General features: G+C 43.4%; 1 protein-coding gene across 1 annotated transcript in view; it reads right to left on the bottom strand.

Moving 5' to 3' along the window:
* LOC144791715 (serine protease HTRA1-like) overlaps window positions 1–23,261 on the bottom strand; it is a 543,465-nt gene that overhangs the window by 63,075 nt on the left and 457,129 nt on the right. The window contains exons 4-6 of the mRNA XM_078666481.1: window positions 7,190–7,384; window positions 4,861–4,893; window positions 3,890–4,004 (exon numbers count right to left, since the gene is read on the bottom strand). Coding sequence (XP_078522607.1) covers window positions 3,890–4,004; window positions 4,861–4,893; window positions 7,190–7,384 — 343 coding nt within the window. The remainder of the gene's footprint in view (window positions 1–3,889; window positions 4,005–4,860; window positions 4,894–7,189; window positions 7,385–23,261) is intronic.

Here is a 23,261-nt window from a genome sequence, read left to right as displayed (position 1 = left end):
GCACGCTCAACCATACCATTGGCTTGAGGGTTATAGAGCGCCATGCGATGACGAACAGTACCACACTTAGCCAAGAAATCCTTCATCTCATGCGAAACCAGCTGGGTACCATTATCTGTGATCAGAGTATGAGGAAGACCCTCCTCATGAAAAATTGCTCTCAATTGCTCAATGGTGCTCTTAGTAGTGATATCAGACATGAACTTGACAATGAGCCACTTAGAATAAACATCAATCAAAACCAAAGCATTCCTCAAACTTTCCTCCACACCATGCATTGGCCCAATGAAATCAAGACAAACAGTACTCCATAGAACACCTGGATCATCAATGTGACACGGGGAGACATGACAACCAGTCTTGAGCCTCTTCTCGCTTTCTCTGCAAACCTCACACCCTACCACCCATGAAGTGATTTGCTCATCCATACCAGGCCACCAGAAAGCCTCACACACCCTTTTCTTAGTTAAACTTGGCTGAGGTGGCCTTCATATGCCAGCCCAATAATCCTGGATCTTTAACCCTCAGGAGGCACAAACTTATCATTCCTCATAAGGACTTTCACCCCATTCATGCTCAGCTCGTCCAGAATCTTAACATACGATCTCAAAGAAGGTGCCAGAGTGCTCTCTCTACGCTCCCCCTGAACCAACATTCTTTTGACTGATTTAAGGGTATCATCCAAATCCATAAAATGACACCAATCTGCAGATAAGAAGACAGAAGCAACACACTCCTCAACATCACACAAAGTGGCCACAGCGCCATCAGAATCCTTACAAACCTCTGAGTTGACACCACTACATACTCTGAGAGACAAACGAGACAAACAGTCTGCTTGAGCATTCTTCTATCCAGAAATGTGAAAGACAGGGTACTTATTTTCTTGTAGTCTAGAAGCAAGTCTGGCCAGCCTTGCAGACCCTTTACCAGCACCACCAGGACTGAGTACCTTGACTAAGGGTTTGTGGTCTGTACAAATACAGAAGTCAACACTCCACATAAAGGTCCTGAAATGTTCAGCCGACCAGGCAGCAACCAGAGCCTCACGCTCGATGACCGAATAATTGCACTCACACTAAGACAGAGAGCGTGATGCAAAAGCCACAGTTCTCTCACCACCTAAGTGCATTTGGGAGAGCAACACACCCAGTTCACCAAGCGCTAGCATCCACAGTCAAAACGGTCTTTAAAAGTGTGTCAAAGGGAGTCAGAACATTGGTATTGCAAATGTCCTTCCTAATAAGATCAAACGCTCTTTGCTGGGCACCACCCCAAACAAATGAACACCCCTTCCTCAACAAGGTCTCCTTAGAACTTCAATTTTAGAGGCAACACCTTTTACAAATTTCGAATAGTACTCTATCAATCCCATAAAAGACCTCAATTGGTCTTTATCAGAAGGAACAAGAGTACATCTAATTGCGTCTAAAAAATCTAACTTTGGCCAGACACCCTGGCCGGAGATGATGTGTCCCAAGTACCCAATTTCTTCCACCAGAAACTTGCACTTTTCCCTCCTGAGAGTAAGGCCAGCCTCCCTCAACCTACTCAGAACCTCCCTCAACATTTTGTTGTGTTCAACCACAGACCCTCCAAAAACCAGAATGTCATCCTGGAAGAACTTTACATTTTCTATCCTCGTCGCCAAAAATGTGGTGATGACTCGTAGACAGTTTCAGGAGAAACACAACTTTATTCAGGGTTGGCAGAGCACACAAGGAGTGTGGTCCCTCCAACGCCAGCCACAGTACAAACTGTCGTTGGTGGAACCCACTCACGCAGCTAACAATGGTAAAGAACACTGGGGAAAAACTCCATGGGAAAAGAAGCACTGCTGCAAGCAAGTGCAGCATTGCAACACTACCCAACAGAAATTTCAGCGTCACTTGGAAAAATGTGTTAATTGTTCTTATGCCCTACCACTTTCAAATTCCACCAGCCGACAGTGGCACTGGAATGGACAGTCTGTTATTGTACCTGTTGTTTGATTGTTGAGTTCGGAGCTCTCAAACTCCCTGACAGGCCTTTCGGTGCGTGCTCTCGCTACCCTGAAAGTCAAGTGTAGAAGGATTGTATTTGGCTGAGTTTGCAGAACCATAGCAAGACCAACCTCAGAAAACTAGCGGCCATTGACATCACCCCATGGTTGAAGCCTAGAAGAGTCTGCATGCCCTGTCTAGCAGATAGATCATATTACTATCAAGAAACTTTTAGGACAAAATATTATGATCAAGAATACACTATTACGAGAATCTTGAAAATATTATCATTAGGTCACTGTAATAGAAATAAAAAATAACTATGAAAAATGTATTTTGTTGGCAATGCAAGAAGTATTAAGGGTGTTAACAATCTTAGCAATTACTGATAGGGAGAGGTGCAGAAACCTGTCAGCCTTTGAGAGACTGTCATTTGTCAAAGTGATCCAGTGCTTGAAATGGAAAAATAAAAGTGCTGGTACTCTGGGCCAGAGTACCTGCTTGTTACTGAGAAGTGTTGGTACACTCCAATTAAAAGTATTACATTTCTCTTGAGAAGTGCCGGCACTACCTATCAATGTAAAAAAATGCTGGTAATCAGTATCGAACTTTACCGGCCCATTTAAAGCACTGAATAGATCTCCCAATAAACATGTACTCAGGTAGAAGTAGTGGTCCGTCAAAAAAGGCAGGTTTGGAATCCCAGTATGTTACCATCAAAGAATGTCCATGCTTATCTTAAAGGTATGCTCCTGCAAGTTCACTGAGAAACAAGCATGTAAAGTTTAAGATTAAAGAAGTAATTTTCAGTTTTGACACATGGTGGCAGCAAGTAACCACATATTGGTAAAAGAAAGAGATTTGAGCAGCAATCTCCAGTTCTGACACATGGTAGCAGCAAGTAACCACACATAGGTAATAGAAGGAGATTTGAGATGCAATCTCCAGTTATGACACAAGGTAGCAGCAAGTAACCACACATTAGTAATAGAAGCAGATTTAACCAGCAATTTCCAGTTGTGACACATGGTGGCAACATGTAACCACACATTGGTAATAGAAGCAGATTTTAGCAGCAATTTCCAGTCCTGACATGGTGGCAGAAGTAATCACACACAGGTAACAGAAGATGATTTAAGCAGATATGTCCAATCTTGACAAATGATGGCAGCAGGTAACCAACCATACATTGGTTATATAAGCAAGTTGGGCTGAAATGTAATTTAGAAACGATCGTAGAAAATAGATATTAATTTTTTCATCCAATGTAAAGTATTATCATAGGGTATTGACAATTCACTTCAGGAAACGATGTTCGACTAGTAGCTTTACTAGCCCCCATTTGCCAGTTATAATAAATTCTCTATGAAATCTGTCTTTCACCTTTTTTTCTTTTTGTGCAGATTTATATAGCGTGAACTCGACCCGAAGGTATTGGAGCGCTGTGCACCAGTTACGTTACATAAGAACACATTAATTTTTCATAGGCACGGGGAGAATACGTAATTTGCTCAAAATCAGAGGATACTGAGCAGACGCCGAGGCTCGAACCTGGTTCCCTCTCTCGAAAGTCGGCAGCTCTGGCTGTTAGACCACATCCTCTACCTTTTGGCTTCAACTAAAACCATTTTACCTTTCACCACCACATTCCTCCCCCTCCCACCCTCTGCTCACCCAGAACTATGAAGCAGCCTCCTCAACATCGATCATGTTACAAATGCCCAATAGATCAATAAATAAATGAAAAAATACATCTACATAAAAAGAACTTGCACTTTGGGATTCAGAGTTTGCTAAATCTTCTGAGTGTATGTAAATCAGGCTTTAACCTCTTCAAACTCACATTTCTTCGCCTTGGACAAATTCAATAAAAGCTACGACATATCATTTCACAAATAGGAGCTTACCTTTTATCTGGCGATCGTGAGATTCTGCCAGAAACTGGCGAATTCGGTCTGAGGGGATCGCAAAAGATATTCCAGCAGTCACCTTCAAGGTATTTATTCCTATGACTTCTCCGTCCTGCAGGGGGCAAAGAACAATGTAAACGAGCTCCGTTCTACACATTACATGGCCAAGAGGATGTATAAGCACCCAAGAGAGGAAAGGTTATCAGTTCTAATCAAATAAAATTATGCTGCACTCTCAATTTTGTGATGACGTCCTAAATCCATGAAAGTAATAGTTATTGAAATGAAGGTGGCTTACTCTATCCAGCAGTAGGAAAACTAGAAACAATTAAATCAGCACAAGAGATGACTTGCTAAAGGGAATCACTGTAATGATAGGACGGCGGGTTGTAGAATGACATCTATTGGCTTAACTACTAAATGTGTCTTTGGAGACAAAGAGTTGCACCTGCCAAACAAGTCCTGGGGGCAGATTTACTAAGGTTTGATGCAAGGCAGCAGAGCAAATTGAGGGGCATATGTACATGCCCCTATCATCACCGGAGCGTCACTTTTTTTGACGCTCCGGTGGCATAGCGACATTTTCCATATTTCCGAGGTTGCGCTAAGCCAATTAACGTTGCTTAATGCAACCTTATAAATATGCCCCTTTCCGTTGCTTTTTGACGTTACCCCATATTTTCAAGGCTGAGGCTGCGTCAAAAACAGCACCATTCTAACATAATGGATTACCAGGCGTTAGAATGCTGATATGAGGAGAAATTATTAATTTCTCCACGTTTTTAGCTCTTTCCATGTGTGCTGCAACTGTGAAATTGCTGTATTATCAAAGCAAAAATGCACTTTATCAGAATCACCTTTTTGGCTGGAAAAAGTTAAGACCTTTATGCTTTAAACAAAGAAACTCTAAAAGGACTCCTGGTTTTGTAAACCAAGATAGAATTACAAAGTAGCAAAGGTAAACTTACCAAGTTTACAAGCGGTCCCCCAGAGTTTCCATACTGTAACCAAATAAAAGACAAACAGTGTATATTAACTTGTAGATACCAGAATGAAGTTCTTATAACATTGTACCCACTCAAAAAACGTGTACATGATTAGTTAGACACTACAATTGAGGGAGGTATCAATATGTGAGTCAAAACAAGCTAGCATCTGTATCTTCTCCTAAGTATGTACTCTACTGAACTACTTTAAAATCTGAAGCAAGGCTATATTTTCTGACTTCAACATAAAAGTGCTTTGGAGTGGGAAAAGGAGTGGGGTGGAGTTGACTGTGTGCGAGCGGGAGATGGTGACCAATCATCAAAGCAGGATAGTTGGAAAAACTTCTAGGGACAGATGGAAAGCGAGCAGAGCAAGGCTGGGAATTTGGAGCCCCTCCTCTGTCCCCCCCACCTAGCTACCCCGATGACAGGTTCCATGTGCTCAATACAGGAAGGACCTCAAGACCTGGCTCTTCGACTGAACTGCAGACCCCCCTCCTCCCCTAACACCTTAAGACCCTAACGGGTGATTAGCTGCGTTCTATAAGAATCCTGTATGATAATTCATTAATGATGCTAATCTTTGCATGCAAGCACTCCTTTGGATTCCTATGACCTCCCTCACACTGGCAAAATAGCAGTGCCAGCGAAGAGGATCAGGGAGATAGGCCCAAGTTAGGAAGTGCAAATCCAGAGAGACAGTGTGCACAGAGGCTGCCACCCTCCCTAGTTGTAACAATTCCCCATGCCGGATTCAGAGGGGAGCACAATGATACTTGCAATAACAACTCCCCCGCCTGTTACGTCATTTACAAAACATGCACTTTCTGTTAAGACCATTTACCCTCACCTCTCCTACATTTAAATTATCATAGGTCCTTCCTGTTGTCTCGAGAGGAATGTAATTCTAATAATAGTTGGCGTTTTTTTAATCTGTTTTATCATATTAAACGCGGGAAACAGCCACTACAACGTGGCTGTTTCCACGCAAACCTTTACCACGCATGCATTACAATGCATGCGTGGTTACAACGACAGCCATTACCACGCATACCTTTACTACGAGATACGTAGTAAAGGCATGTGTGGTAAATGCAAAAAAAAAGGGGGGGCTTGGGGGTCTACCCCCCAAAAATAAAAAAAAGTGTGGGATTAAAAAGGGGGGTTGGTGGGGTCTTCCCCCCAAAAGAAATGCACCTGATGTGCTGAAGCAGAGGCAATCAGTGTCGTTAGAGAGGAAACGGAAAGAGACTTCTGCTTCCTCTTAACGACGTACGACGTCACCAAGGAAGATGGAGAGGAGACAACTTGAAAAGGTAAGGGGAATTTTAGTTTAAAAAAAAAAAAGATTAAGGGTTAAGGGCAGGAGTAATTATAAGGAGTGGGGGCTGGGGGGTCATGTAAGGGGAGGGGTATAACCTTTACCAAGAGTATGCCCTTACCATGCATAAATATACAACGAAAATTGTTGTAAATCTATGTGTGGTAAAGGAATATTCGTGGTAAAGTTTATGCGTGGAAAACGCATTCCATTGTAACGCATGCGTGGTAAAGGCATGCGTTGCAACGGAATGCCTTGTAACAACATACAACCATTAAACGCACGTACCATTAGACCATCCAGGTTTTACATGCCGAATAGCTCCTGATAACTTTATGCTCTGCTCTGGCTATGTGTGGCTTCATAAATCTTACTTACGGTTTGCGTTGCACATGTACCACCTTGCGTGGTGCAAAAGTCAAACCTCTCCGTAAATAGGCCCCCGATTGTGCATTTGAAAGAAAATTATTCAGGGAATAAAGAAATCTGAAGATACAGTCATCGCATTGCATAAGGCCTAGGAAGTTGGCACTTCGCTCAAAGGGCTTCTCTTCCAGCATATACTTCGATGTCACTAGTCACTATTCAACTGTAAGACGTTATTACAACAGACTTGCTATTTCACTGACCTAAAGTTGAATAGTGATGTCGCAAAACAGAGTGTAATAATGACTTAACTTTACAGATTTTGTGCAGCCATTGTGGACTTCCAAATGATGATGTTTTTTGGGCACCGTGTGTTATACAACTGTTGTTACGATACTTAGGGCCATATGTATCAACACATTTACCCATAGACACAGAATGGGTAAAACCCTTTGATACATCTGGCCCTTAATGTAGTTTACAGCTACTTGCAGGCTACAACATTTAAACCCTACATTAACCTGTATTTCATTTTACAAACAGAGCGAAAGCTGCATTATCTAAAAAAACAGCATGAACTGATTTTCGAGGACTCATGCAGACAATACTGAAGACTAAACTTACATTGATGATGGCATCCGTCTGGATATATTCCATGTCAGAGTCCTTCAGCCCAAGCTCTTTGCCACCTCTTTGCGTGGTACTGATTATTCCTGTTGTTACTGTGTTTTGTAAGGAGAAGGGGCTTCCCAGAGCTACCACAAATTCTCCAGGCCGCAGGTCTGATGATCTCCCCAGAAGTAATACTGGAAGCGGTGCCTGTGCAGGAAGAATTGGATAGGTTATAATCTTTAAATCTTAGGTCTGACACAGAATACGGGACAACAGTTAGAGACTGACGCATGCATGGATGACGTTGCCAGAACATGGCCTGAACGCCTAGATGGCAGCGGGAAGCAAGCAAGCAAGCAGCTTCCAGTCGATTGGAAAACTCTGGCATCAACTCCCACTGAGGCCGCAGGGGCCATGGACAAAGCTGGAGCTTGGAGAGTGACACTGGTGCTCGGCCCACGACCCAGAGCCCATAGGGGTCCACCGACCTGCGGCATGCTACCTGCTCCTGTGCCCTATTGGGAGTAGGTGTGGGAGCTTTGAGTCGGAGTGGGGGGCACCGACAGCACCGAAAGTGCTGCAAGACTGCAGCATGGTAGCTGGCGAGGGCCACGATGAGCAGAGGCGGCCAGCTTGGGTGCTGGTACGGCTGGCACACCGTGTTGCCTTCACCCGCCCCTGTCCTCTCATTGCTCATCCCCTCCTTTCACCCACGTTGGGCCAAACTGGTGGCCAAACTAGTGGACAACCATTAGATTAAAAAAATTGTCACACAGATATAGAGTCAGCACCCCAGTCCAGCCTAACACCTCAATTTAATAGCTGCCACATTGTCAACACATTGTCAACAGTTTAGTCCAGCCAACAGCCCTATTGACATCCAGACTGGTAGCCAGGCACACCGGTGCACAGGTGAGGCGGTGTTCCTAGGAATAGTCACATGATCAGCTAATCTGTGGGCTCAACATAACCACAGTGCTGGGAAATCCATAAGCATCAGGTACGGAAAAGAACAAAGCTGCATAGGGGTATTTCAAGGAAAATTAGGGAACTCTAAAGAACCTCAGTGCAATAAGCTAGGGACCACCAGTAAACAAAGTCTGCGTCAAAGTTTGCCACAGTGAGAAGTTGAAGACCAGTGCAGCACAACAGAACCTCACAGGACAGGTGATCAAACCACCCTGTCAACCTGCCCTGTCACAGCAGCATCATGTTACGGTGCTATCACATGCAATAACAGCCATATCCAACTATGAGGTTGGGGAGAATGAGGAACTCCCCACAACACAGAAGCAAATGGAAAAAACCATTCACCAGTACAACACCACTAGTAAACATCAGTGAGACCGGGGTCTCCCCTGACAGCCAGCCACAAATTACTACCAAGTTCCAACTTCTGAAGGACTCCGGTGCTGCCATGTACTCAGCAATCACACCAATTGTGGGGCTACCAGTCCGTCTCACACCGACCATCTTCATATAAACGATAGGTCAAACTTCTAACTGCACTCTACCCTGCGGCTCTGGAATAACCCCGGTACCCCAAATTGATCTTTAGATCAGCATGCCCAACAACATTCTAAGTCAACGTTTTGGAACGCCTCATAGTCCAGACCAAGCAACAAGTGGGAGCCTAAGAGCCACAACAGCACAAATATTAAAGAGGATTTCAAGTTGGAGCACGGTTTTAGCATAAATATCTCAAACAGCCCAGCAGCGGCTAGTGGGGAATGAAATCTAGACCTAACCAACACAAAGCCTGCCAGCAACTCTGAGAACCCCTATAGGATTCTCTAGCAATCAGAAAACAAACCACCATGCTGCGCAGTGGTCGCTCAATTCAGGAAGTGGCCCACCAAAACAGACCCAAGATACAATCCAACTGGAGGATGAGGAAGGTTCAAGAGGGCCAAAAAGCAAGGTAAGGACCAACACAGCCCAAGACCCTCTCACTCCGGCAACGAATGCTACTGAAGCAGAAATGGAATTCTCTGACTAAACGCAAGAAGAGTGGGGCGAGCTGCTGGCCTCATATGTATCAGAGAAGCACCACGAGAGCAAAATGGCATCTAGCCTTCCATGCTGAAGACAACTCAATCATTGGTCCATGCTTTGGTATAGTACTCAGTAAAAATAGATGTACAAATTGAGTTAGTGAATACTGTAGCAGTCCACGTGGCCGGCATCAAAGGCAAAATTGCTGACCTTGAGAAGCTCAAGATGACACAATGGAACTTACCCCTAAAAGTATGTGCATTCCTATCCTGGGGAAGCTGAATACTCTATTGGGGAGATCATTGAGAAGTTAAAAGTAATGAACAAGGTAAAAGCAAACGTGGAACCGTCCTTATGGCAGGAATGGGAGTACTTCGTAGGGAAGCATCGGCAACTGAACAAACAAAATCTACAGTGGAGGGGCCTGCACAGTCTCACCAGACCATTGTAGCAGCTCATCTAGCACCTCCAACAACAGGCAGCCCCCTGAGAAAGGACAAGGGAGCGAGCGAGGACAGGGGAAGTGGACAAAAACTGAACAATTCCAGAGGTTTCCAGCAAAAGGGACGAATCACTGTAACATCAACCACTTATGAAAGAAGGAGCCCACCCTCCCACCATAACAGGACGCAAAACAAAATATAAATGAAGACCAAAACGGAAATCACGAAATCAAAACAACTTAAAAAGGAACTGGTTATGGAAATATGCAATTTTTGATAAAAACAGTTCCTAGATCAGGACGACACAACAGAGACACTCAGACATTGAATGGGACAAGATAAGAACAAGTCATTAACAAAAACCAATCACTCAAACCATCAAATCCGGACTCTGAGACCCAAAGGCTCTCCTCCAGGGTCCCCACTCTGCCCCGGACTATGACCCCGAGATTCACACAGCAAACAATCCTGCAGTCGGCCTTCCAGAAAGTGTCATACATCTTCCTGTCTCTACAGGGGAACAGCGTAGGAAACTAGAAACCCCCAGCCAGTGCCCAAGCGCTTTTCCTGTCGCATACAGGGGCAATGAAAATTCTGAACCAACTCCCAAAAAAACAAAGTCTGAAAGAATTCTGTCCTTTAAAAGGACGGTCCTTAACATCATACCAGGATATGGCCTCTCTCAAGAGCCCCAGAATCAAGGGAGGGTTGCACCTCTCACAGCAGGAAAAAATAATTGACAAGGACCCTGTAGTATAGGGGGAATCTCAGAACCCCCACAGGCTACCTCATCTAAACAGATCCCCTCAATACAAGCCCTTAGAAGGTCTATTTGCCCTCAACAGGCTCGAGGCCTATGAAACCCGAAACAAATTGACGCCCGCTAACAGGAACACACTAGTGAATCTCCTAAAAAGGTCACCAAGTGTAACCCTGTTCCAGCCAAAATATTGTTCAATGGGAAACAAAGACATTTTAAACAGAAGGAACATTATCAGACTGCTAAAGCAGTTTCTCACACTAGAAGTTATTCCATCCGCAGAAATTGAGTCGGTTCAATTTATTAGCCCAGCACCAGGGCATTACAATGACTCAATCAAGGTCACTTGGAGATCCACAGAAATAGCCCAGAAAGTCTTAAAAAGAGCAAACAATTCATGGACTGGGGGATTGTAGTAGAAACCTTTCTTGAACTGGGGTATCCACACCTCCTGAATAAGGTCCAGTATATCAGAAAAAGTTTGAGCAAACTTCAATTTGCAAATCGTCACAAGCGTAACCTTGCAAGACTCAGGGGCCGACTTGCCAGAGGAAATTATCTCGGCAGTGCAGCCAGCGTCGGTCTCAGGGAGTATGCCGAACATAGCTGCCAATGATGTACTCTGGCAGGTACCAATCAGGAACACCAGGGCCAAAACGGTATCCCCCAAGCAAAATATGACAGATGTGAAAAAATGGGAAGAAGTAATGGCACCACTCTTCAATCATGCTTTAACAGAAGCATCGATCCCAGCCTTATGCAAAGGCTCTATTAACCTCCCTATTTTCAAAGGAGGCAACAAACTTGAGCCAGGGAATTCCAGGTTAATAGCCCTCATTGATAACAAGGTGAAATACTACACCAGAATCCTATTGGAACATCTCGTTGATTGGGTCACCACAAATTCAATCATCCCCGCTAACCAAACAGGTTTCACAAGGACAACCCGAACCTCAACAAAGACAATGGCTCTATCACTCATTTTTGATTTCTCTGAAATTGCAAAGCTGCCTTTCTACCTCTGTTACACTGACCACCAAGCTGCCTTTGATTGTGTAAATTGCAAAAGGCTCTGGAGAAAATTAAAAGACTGGTGCATCCCCCTGCTTCTTCTGAAAGCAATTGAAAACCTATATTCTAACACATGGCTTAGAATCAAGCTAGGGAGCTTAGCTAATCTATCGAGGGCTATCCCAACAAGCGGTCTTAAACAGGGATGTGTACTGACACCCATTTTATTCAATCTATCCTGGCACATCTACCTCCATCCCTGTCCTACATGAACTCACACGCTCCAAAATTAGGGTTAATACAAGAATCTCTACGCTGATGACCTCTTGTTACTAAGCCAAACCAGGGTTGGAATGCAGCGCCTCCCCGGAGCCACTCAAGCTAACTAATTGGCAAATGGGCTATGAACAAACAGCAAAAAGACACAAATCATGATCCTCACCAGCAGCAGACTCAAAGGAAAAGCCAGATGGTATTTTGACGAGAGCATAGTCAAAGAAACAAACAAATGTACCTTGGCCTCTTATTCAACAACACCGGCTCATTGAAACTGCATAAGGAGGAAATTAAAAGGAAAAGGATTTCCCTGGCGGCAGGGCTTATGGTCATGTTTAGGAATCTAAACGGGCACTCGTTCAGCCCCATACTAGAAATCGCAAGGGCAAAAGTGATCCCAACTCTGGCCTATGGTTGTGAAGCTCTTCAAGGTAGAGACACAATAACTCTGGAACCACAATTGCAAAAATATACAGGTAATGTTTCCAGCTCCCCGTAACACATCACCAGCCCAGATAAGGCTGGAGGTTGGGGTAACAAAACAATCCTATGCCAGGTGTGCAGCCTTTACCATCTTTTGCCAAAAGCTCAAATCCACTGAGGATAATTCAATTAACTATTTCATACGGGAGGAAATCTCTAAAGATTCATGCTTGCGAGCACAAGACTACCTTGATGAAACGATTGACCTGCTCAGGCTAGGAGAACTATGTCCGGCAGCAGTGAGCCACAACATATTCAAAAGAGCCATCAATAAAACAACTAAAATAATATTGTCATTAGAAGACAGTGCAACTCTAGAAAAACACTCCCATGCCTGGTCAATATTAAACAGCTATAAGATCCTGAAACCACAGCAAAACCTGGGAGAGGTTCTAAACTGTAGGACAAAAGCAAATACTTTGAAATATCACCTTAGCATCTTGCCCTCCTACACTCACAACTTGCCCTGGCTGAGGGCATAAGGGAAAATGACTTGTCTACTATGCAGTCTCCTGACCAAAACCTTGGTGCACATCATCTGCCTCAGCAAATCTACTCTTAGTCTACGTCGACAATGGCTGTGCCCTCTTTGGAACCAGTCAGGGGTGCGCTCCTGCAGACAAGCCATATTGGCCTGCCCCAACTCAGCAGACCAGAAAACAGTCTCCTGGATTGCAAAACATCTACAAGGAGTTGGGGGAGGTCTTGAAAAAGGCAGAAGCTATTCAACTTCTGCTTGGACAGAAATCAAATTACACTCCTTTTTACAAACTGGTTTTGTATACATTGGAACATTTTAGCTGTACCCGAATGTTTTTAACTGCTATCCAACGTTTCAACAAAGCACATTCTCTTTTTACTGTACACATTTTAAAAGTAATTAATCGTTTCCCTTTTCCATTTACACCTTGCCTACTGCACTAATTTTCTTCAAATTAAGCTCTTTTTTGCACTAGCACTCTGCACATTGTAATGATTTTATTTAATCTAACAATAAAGGTTGACTTATGACTTAAATCTAAGGTCATATTTTGATAACTTTTTAATCTGTAATCCCCCTGATGGCTTATAAGTATGGCCAGAGATATAAGGAAGATACGCCCTCTCAATGCAGTTTTTGTGGCAATGGGGTAGAAACTTTAGCCCACGTTTTATGCATTTGTAAGACCCTGTGCCCCCTGCAAATTTTTGGGCTGCGTCCAAACTGGCGCATCCTGAATGTGCGGACATGCCAAGAGGCCTGGAGGAGTGAATGGAGGGTGACTCTGCTCAGATGGCTGCCCGCTTTGTGAAATTCATGTCTGAAATCAAATCTATTTTACTTGTAGATGATCGCTATGAATTTAAACCATGTCAGACACAAACTCTTTTTTAACAGTTAACGTAAATAGTTTTTAACATCCTTTTGTAAGAATTGCAATGATTTTAAGTAATTGTGCAATAAAAATTATTTGTATTTGTATTTTTAATCTGTGGACTATAAAGTCTGGTAGAGTAAATGTAATTGCTTCCAAGTTTTTAGCAAACAGGGATGTAAACTGTGCTTCAAAAATATAAACGTTCTAAAACAGAAGGTTTGTTCACAGTTTACTGATTCATATGTAGGAGGGCATTGAGCAAGTAACAGGAATTGCCTCTCAATGGCCCTACGGGGAGTGATTGGCACAGAGAGGTATGGAGTGACAAAAGCCATAGAGTTGATAGGAAAAGGGGTTACTATAAATAACTGCAGGGAAATGTGTACAGGTTCGCCACCCTTGTGTTAGATGTAGGAGGACAGCAGTGGCCCTTGTTTGGGTGCATTCACAAATGAGAACCTCCAATGCAAGGGTACGAATTCAGTGCCTGCGAAAAGCGTAGTCATGACAAGAGCAACACCAATGGCTTATACAGCAGTTACTGATCCAGTTATGAATGTGTTCAGGGCCGGACTGGGAACCACAACCGCCCCTGGCAAAGTGCTCGGCCGGCCCCCCCTCCCCACTTGGGGGGGGGGGGGGGAGGTTGGAGGTGCCATTGAGCTCTTTGCCAGGGCCGGTTTTCGGCCGATTTTGGTACAGGGTTGATTTTGCAGCTACGCCCAAAACCGGCCCCCACCCGTGCGGCGCACCGGGGGATTGCCCGGTGCCCGCTATGGCCAGTCCGGCCCTGATTGTGATAAAAGTGGGCCCCATTAATGAACGGGATAGGTAAAAACTGAGCGACATTTCCAAATTTGGGCAGTTTTAAACTTGTAAAAGGCAAGCTGTATAAGTGTTTTGAAAACATATGGGTGACTATATGCAACTGTGCTTGCTGTAGGCAATATTTGTGGTAATACCAGGGAAATATTTGGCCCACTAGACCATGTAACAGGCCCACAAACAGCCAAAAAATGGCGATACACTGACCTGTCAGACCAGCCTCCGGGCACGGTCTGATTGCTCTACAGGCCAGTCTGACCCTGCCCAGTTGACAATGTATACATGTTGTAGGCTGTACTGCCCATTTTTACTATCGGCCTTTTCCCCAGGGAGCTGCAGCCACATAGTGCGGAAATACTGGTCAGGTATCTTCTTACTTTTAACCAAGATCCTTGCCCTTCAAGTGACTCCTCTTCCACAGATCAATTTAAGGTAGCACTAATACCTTGTTATTATGTTTTAGAGCTAAATATGCTTCTTTGCATGATATATATACACACACACACCCCACCCTGGTGCCACATAACTGCAGCACTATTGACACCACGTCATTGATTCAACATACGTCTGGCAATGGTGACTACTATTGGGGTTTAGACACGTCCTCCACCCTTTCCACACACACTACTATGCCCCTATTCGCCCTCTGAAGTCTTCACTCCCTGCTTTACTCCTGTTTTCCTCTCACTCAGCTAGTCCTTTTTGGATTTCTCCTCTCTGGCTCGTCAGCAGTTTTTCATCGGTTTAATCCCCTCCTGTACCTCTCTCTTCAGCAAGACCTATTCTACTTGCATTTCACTTGCAATGGACGCACATGCTGCTAAGTCTAGGGATATCAAAGACAAAGAAGCATCAGACCCATAGCCTTCTTCTAAAGCATCACTTACTGCTGTTTTTTGAGATCTGCGACATTCTACTGAAAGCTTTACCTCAAATAATACCATCACTTCGGGACAACCTATAAACAGTACTTAGCTGCATGTTGGGGAAAAGTTGGGAGGGGGGGTTAAAGCGGGTATAGCCACACACTGTACTCTGGTTATGGGGTTGATAGTAACACACTCATGGATCTACTATGCAATGAATGTCTGTAATATGAAATGAAGAAATTGATATGGAATGTAGATATTGCATGAGCACTGTGGAGTACAAAAGGCAATAACATATGTTTAATAAAAAAACAAACAGTACTTTGCTGCAACCGGGCAAAATTAAGTACTTGCGCAATTGCATCCAAGTCACTCAGATTTTTTTGCTCTCATGTTACAGCCGGTAGCTGCTTTGACGATATGCACTTTCAAATATTCACCTCGCTGAACCTTAGCACATGTTGGAGGTAGTCTGCCTTCTAGTAAACATTGAAGAATGACTACTGCATAGAGGCAAACTTCCAATCTGAGGAGCATGAAAAATAACGATGGAGTAAATACAAATAAATTATGTGGTGCATAACACGCAGACCTACAGCATACAGTGCCCATTAGGCTTTTTCTTGCCCATGGTATATGTTATGTTATATGGCACTTATAAAGCACACGGCTACTCCCAGGACTGTCCCGGCGCTAAAACAAAGACCACGCAACAACTAACAGAAAGAGAAACTCAGCTTGCGAAAAGTATACTCCAAGGTTTAAAGCTGGAATAGCCAGGTCTTTTAATTTCCACCTAAACGTGAGGAGGTCTTGCGCCTGTCTAAGACCTAGTGGCAGAGAGTTCCATAAACGCGATGCTGCCACTTGAAAGGATCTACCCCCGATCTCGACAACCTGACCTTGGGAGTAAAGGTCAGAAGCTGTGAAGAAGACCTCAGAGTGCTCTGGGGAATATAATGCTGAAATCTTTCATTGAGCTAAGGAGCCCCAATTTTATGGAAGGCTTTAAAAACCAACACCAATGATTTAAAATAGATCCATTTCTGGACAGGGAGCCCAATGCAGGGAGACCAGCAGAGGGGACGTACGTGTCCTGGGACCTGATGGCTCTGACCGCAGCGTTTTATATGCACCATTACGAGGCTGCTACCTCATTTTTTGTGAATCATGGGCTGTAGAAAGGTAATCCCTGAGTGATTATGTCAACACTATGCATAAACATGTCATGTGTGGACACATGTGCAGGATTAGCCTGTCAACACTTGGCTGCCTGACCCTCAAAGAGACCTCGGAGTGAGTGTCAGAGACTGTCCGGCGGTAATCTATTGCAGAACTAGAGAGTGCGTTTAAAAGAATGAAACAAATGTTAAAGGAGGGGGTGGGGGGTAAGGAAAAATAGGTAAGAAAAAATAAAGAAGCTCCATCACTTTGGGTATGCTGGAGGTTTTATTGCAACCAGGTGTTTCATCATGGAGTGGCGGGAAACATCCTTTACAACGAAACTTTTACCACGTAGTGCTTTTGCATCGCAACTTTTACAACGCAAACCATTACAATGCATTGCGCTGGGGGGCGCTTTAGGATAGGGAATAGATTTAATTTACTATCCAACACCTTCCCTACTATCCACGGGGACTGGAGTTGGATTCGTAAATTAAACTATTCACTATCCAGCACCCCAAAGCGCTATGCGTTGTAAAACTGCGATGTAAAAGCATGCGTGGTAAAAGCAGGCGTTGTAATGTCATACATCCTGGAATGGCAACATTCATGGGCAACTTTAACCCGTTTGCTTGCCGTTTTGACAAGTATACGTCACAGCCGCGGTCCGTGATGGTAACAGCAGTGGGGCGGCGTGAGGGGGATTTCGATGCAGACCCTATGCATTTCTGAGGGGAGCCAATAAGGCTTATGTGGATAAAACCACTTTTTCTGACCCAAAATGTCTGACAAATATCAAACTTCGGTTAAGAAACAGAATGTGCTTACACTTATGTGACTGGTAGCTCCAGAATAAACGGAATGCTCCAGGATTTGTGGAGAACAGCAAAATCTTACCATCGAGTGTTCCCACACTTTGGTATGTATGTATGTATGCATGTATTTGTGTGTATGTAGGTAGGTATGTATGTATGAATATATGTGTGTGTGGTATTTTTATAGCTTGAACTTAGTCAAAGGTCAGTGGAGCACTGTGCAGGGTCTTCCACTGTGAACAGAATCTAAAATGTGTGTTTGGGTGTATCGTAATGAAGAGTAACAGGTCAAAACGGTGACTATATGAAATCAAAAGGTTTTAGCCTTTTTGTGTCCCTTGCAATGGGCCAGTCTATACGGTGTGCTGTTTTTATGAGGAAAAGTGGGAGAACATTGATGGAAGGACATTTTCCTCCTGCTCGATGTTCTGAGCTTTCTGTCACAGAAAAAATGTAGACATTGTGATTTTATTTCCTATTCTTTAACCTTTGCAGACCATGCTTCGATCCTCGCCCACTACATCACCCTGGATTCTCCTGGGTACCTGTAGTTTTCAGACATTTGTGATGTTGGTAAGTTTCCCTAGGCACATCCGACCTGGGCCAAAATACTGCAGGGATTTCTTATGGGAGCGCCCTATCTAAAACATTAACTTGCGTCTAGTCTGTGGATCCTTGCTCAAGCACATTTATAATCCACACGCATGATACCCCAACACTCAGGAGACATAGGTAAAGGCAGATGCGGGTAAAGACTTGGCAGCAATATGTTCCTACATTGGGAAAAATTAAGGAAATTGCAATGTTTTGAGAAGCAAATTGTTGAAAATCTGAAAAACATCATGCTATCACCAAGCGGCCAATCCAGGCCAGGGAGGTGTGCAACCCAGCAATACGAATCTTTGCATGTTGAAAATATGTGGTTGTGGTATGTGTCTATACAACTCAGGGATGACGCCTGCAGCCAAAAGATAGGTACCCTAAGCTGGCATTTTGTATCTGTTTTCGTTCCAATTTTCCCAAATGCATTGCATTCAATTTATCACCTGTGGACAACCTAAATCTAAAGAAAACCCATCCATAGCTGGTCCCCCCTCTAACAGGAGATGCAGAGGAACACAGATGGTGGTCGAGCCTTCTTTAGGGATATGTCCCTGCGCAAGGGAGATTGGAGGAAAGTATCACGGTTTGGAAAAAGAAATGCTAAAAGTCGGACAAATACCATGTTCAGCACATTCTCCGGGTGAGCCATTCATGGCAAGGGATGTCTGTCATACACTATTAGACGCCTTGGCTTGTACAGAACTGGAAAAGGTACAGTTAGTATACTTTCCATATAGCCCTGAGTCTAATATCTGTCAGCATGTGAACAGAGTACCATGAACAGTAATTCTGTCACAATTTAATGATCTGTGCTGATATTATAGAATTGATTGGGCAAACCAGATTTCATAGGAAAACCCAGATGTAACTGGTATTGTCGGATTCCAGGTATTCAAAGCAACATTACCTTTATGAGCATTCTGAGATTTATGTTTGTCCATCTGAGAAAAACAACAAACAATTAAGCAAATTTGAAAAAAAGGAAACTTTTGCCATGTTTTCATTATATCGCCAGGCTGCAAAGAAATATTGATGCAGGGTTTGAACGAATCCATAGTCGTGGATGTGCAGAAAAACAAAACATAGTTTGATTGGGTGCACAACAAGTCCAAAGAAGTACCCAAAAATAAAGTGATGTATATATATATATATATATATATATATATATATATATATATATATATATATATATATATATATATATATTCACTGAAAAAACCATAGGTTATAGACCATATATAGTTAGGAATTAGCATTTACAAAACCTTGAAAATTCACTGAAAAAACCATAGGTTAGAGACCATATATAGTTAGGAATTAGCATTTAAAAAACCTTGAAAATTCACTGAAAAAACCATAGGTTATAGACCATATATAGTTAGGAATTAGCATTTAAAAAACCTTATTTTACTCACACAAATGTCATCATGTCATTTGAGATGTCATCAGTGATGTCATCAGTGATGTCACTGACGATGTCATGAATGATGTAATATGTGACATCATCAGCAGTGGATTGCGGGTGCGCGATATATAGTTAGTGTAACTAACTATATATGGAATTTCAATGGTTTTGTGTGAGTAAAATAAGGTTTTTTAAATGCTAATTCCTAACTATATATGGTCTATAACCTATGGTTTTTTCAGTGAATTTTCAAGGTTTTTTAAATGCTAATTCCTAACTATATATGGTCTCTAACCTATGGTTTTTTCAGCGAATTTTCAAAGTTTTGTAAATGCTAATTCCTAACTATATATGGTCTATAACCTATGGTTTTTTCAGTGAATCTCAATGGTTTTTTAATAGCAAATATCATAAGCTGTCGAATGTCAAGTACGTGGTAAGTAAAAACATTTTTGTGTTTATGCACACTGATCTGCTTTGAATGCTGCCCCCCCCCCCTCATTTCTATTAGGAGTACTCTCTCTTTGCAGATAGTGAAGGGTAGTTAACGCAGACCTTTGCCCCCGTTGTAATCCGTCGTGCCTACTTCTCTCTACATTTGATTGATTGTTATCCAAGCATTTACTGTTTTAGAATTGGTTCTCTTTGGTTCATTCTCTATTTACAAACAAGCACAGAGTCGCAATACTCTGTTTAGTCTTTGCAGATAGTGAAAAGTCGTGTAAAAAAACAAAAGGAATCGAGCAAAATCCGTAGGCCACTAATGGGATCTCTTTTTGACCTCGCTAAAATAGAAACATTAGGAACAACCCCTCATGAGAAATACGAAACTAGTGAGATGAACTGAGCTCCACACCATGATGGCTGCAAGACAGCTCGGCTCCGCCACCCACCCCGCCCAAAATAACGATAAACTCTATGCAAATATTACAAATATATACAACACACCAGCAAAGTAACAGGGTAAAACATTTTATTAAATAACTATTTACATAACTATTTTATACTTTTTGTTGCCCGATCCGGCTAGCTCAATCGATCGAGCATGAAACTCATGCACTCTGATAGTTCAAAGTTTTGAGGAGTGCTTGTTAGACTGTCTGAAGCTTATTTGCACCTGCTACAGCTTCACTATTCTCAATGTAAGTGGGGGCTGTTTGAGGACGTGACTGCATTTGAAAACAATGTGATGCGGTGCCTCCCTGAACCGCTTGACGGAGGCCCCCGAGGGACGGTGTGATGGCGCAGACTCGGAGGGGGCGCTTGGCTCCGGCCCCCTCCCCAAGTCGTGTTGCCCTGGTGTGGCCTGAGATCGCCCCCGACATAGGTGGCCGGCTCCCGGGGTCAAGCGGAACTTTTTGCCTTTTGGTGACTCTTCCATTCTTGACCTTGTCCCACAATCCGTTTGACCTAAAGACACGCTGTAGTGGGGCGCCCCTTTACCGTTTCAGTTGCCATTCCGCCCGCTTTTGCTACACTGTGCCTCTTCCGCTATTCAGCTGTTTACCGCCCGCTCTTGCGACTACAGCGTCTCGCTCACCATGTAGTTGAGTTGCTCCCGCTCTTGCGGTGCAGCGATAGGCGGCTGCCACAGGACTCTCAAAATGGCGGCCGGCTCTTCAGATTTGGGCGTGGTCCACTAAAATGGCCCTGCGACACCTTGGAACTCGGACGCTTGTCTGCTAGGGCTTGGGCTCCATTCTCGAAAGCGTCCCCTCAGCCTTGAAGATTCTACAAAAGTCTTGGGGGCCCCCGACTCCCGCAGGCTTCTAGTGGGGAGCGGCTGCCATGATTGCTCGTGGAATGGCCACGACGGAGCTACGAGATGGTGGTGCTTTCATGCTGACGCCAGCTTCAGTCTGAAACATCCAGAAACACTGTAGACTACCAATTCGATCAGTTCCGGTAGCGCCCCAACGTGACCCGGTAGAGAAGAACTTGCCCTCCCCTCTTTGACTGATGGTTCTTGTTGCCTGTCCCTTCTGTTGTCATTTAACAGAACTATTTAGCCTGCTGAAAGGGGTTGTGTTCCGACCGCTGGTTGGTGGAGACATTTTGACTATATTCTGGACCTGCGTTGTCGCGTAATGCGTCATATTGTAGTGTAGTTCCTATTATCCCAATAGGCTCTGCGCATTGGAATAATACCTTCAATAGTATAGGCCTAGACCAGACGTTAACTAGGTCTTCTATTGTCGATATTAGACTTAAAGTTTTGGGTTTGCCAGCTAGCTCAGAGTTCACTAGAAACTTTCTCGAATAGGCAAGGAGGAGTTGAACCTCCCTGGATAGACAAGAAGGGATTTAGTTTCTGACAACCATAGAACATGACAACTTTGCTCTCCCCTAATCAAGAGTGTATCTCTAGAGTCGTGTGAAAACAAAAGACAACTTATTTTACTCAGTCAGTACGTGCATTCTTAGTCTCACCAGATTGTAGAGAAAAGGAAGAGACGGGCGTGTTCAATAAAAGATGGTATTTATTGATCAGTCTCTTTTCTCATACAAGAGAAATGGATCGATATTATCGCAATACTTATGGTTAAGTAAAGTGCATACAATAAAAGCAGAAGTATAAAATAATACTGTAAAAACATTTATATGGTTTCTAAGCCATAAGGTGGTTTAAAATGAATAAAACAGATACATACACATATACATTTGACTAATCGTACTCAACTGGTGTTTCTAACTACGCCTACCCCGGTGTACCTGACCTAAGCCTAATACGTGGGCGGGAATAGAAAGTAGCAGTTTAAGTTAAGTTTGCTTTGCCAAGTGACTGACTCAAGAATTCTCTGCAAGGGGTTATTCACTTCTGTACCTGGAATCTAGGATGAATGAGGGATGGTATCTCTCGTCTCTGGTCTCGATATTCCAGGCTGCCTGCGAGGGCTACCCGGAAGCGCCGGAGCTGGATTTCTCGGCAGGAGAAAGCAGCGTCTCGTTCTCAGCGCGTCAGGAAGGCGGGGCTGCGCCAGTGGGGTCTGCTCTGCACTGGGCTTCGGCAAGTCTGGCTGCTCCGATCTCGTCACCACCGCGTGTGTTTGCTTAAGGCAATACCGGTAATATTTATACCTGTAAGGTGCCGAGATTGACGTAAGGATGGACATAGATACGTCAATAAGGATGTCATACGACTTGGTCGTTAGCACATTCTTTTGCTGAAGTTCTCGGTGAAATCAAAACAATGGCCGCAGGGTTTTTCCCAGGTTGTCATAGGTTTGATTTGTTTTGAGAACTCCGTATGCCTTATCAGGGGCTGGAGGAATATCGCTTGTCTAATTAGATGGCAAGCGTTATGACCTAATCAGATAACACGTTCCTGTGCCGTAGTTCGGCCTCATCAGATAACGGTTTCTGCATCATGGGATGGCTGCTAGTTAACTTGTTAGCCAGAACAGGGTCAGGAATAGGGGGATCGATACAGAACCTATAGGAATACATCACACCCACTCCACGCTAACTATGGCCATGTTTATTAATCTAGGCATAGTAAAACATACTGTAGAGTATCGTGTATACCTTACCACCCCTAAATACATAAAATGCATTTTGAAATTATCTAATATACGTATAAACAGTCACATGTATTATATGCACTCAAGCTGTAGAATAATGCTAAAGTAATCACGCATATGTATACATTATTGCTAATTGGTATATGAGAATTTACACATGAAATGGCTCTTAATACAGAAAAAAGGTTCGAGACCATTTCATCACAGAATAAAATAATTATGAACATACCAGCGGGCAGCTAATGTCTATAAAGTATCTAAAAATAGAAATTTTAGTTTTCTAAGAATAGTTCTTACTTTAAGCAGATGATTAGTGTCCCGAAAAATCGTAAAAATATTTTGGGGCTGCTGAAAAAAAATTGCTGTCCGTGAACTGGAGGGGAAATTGTTCATGCTACTTTATTATTAAAGTTGAAGGCCAAATTCAGGGTGTTGGGAACGCCGTGTGCTAGCTTGCTCAAAAGTCTCTATTTCTGCTCTGGTGAGAACATCATATCATTTAGACTGTCGAAAAAGCTGTCAACAGCTTCCTGGGAGAGTTCCACTAACTCGGAAA

The sequence above is a fragment of the Lissotriton helveticus genome, chromosome 11 (genome assembly GCF_964261635.1).
Source record: "Lissotriton helveticus chromosome 11, aLisHel1.1, whole genome shotgun sequence".
NCBI lineage: Eukaryota > Metazoa > Chordata > Amphibia > Caudata > Salamandridae > Lissotriton > Lissotriton helveticus.
The sequence above is the reverse complement of the archived record's forward strand: the minus strand, read 5'-3'. Positions and strand labels throughout refer to the sequence as shown.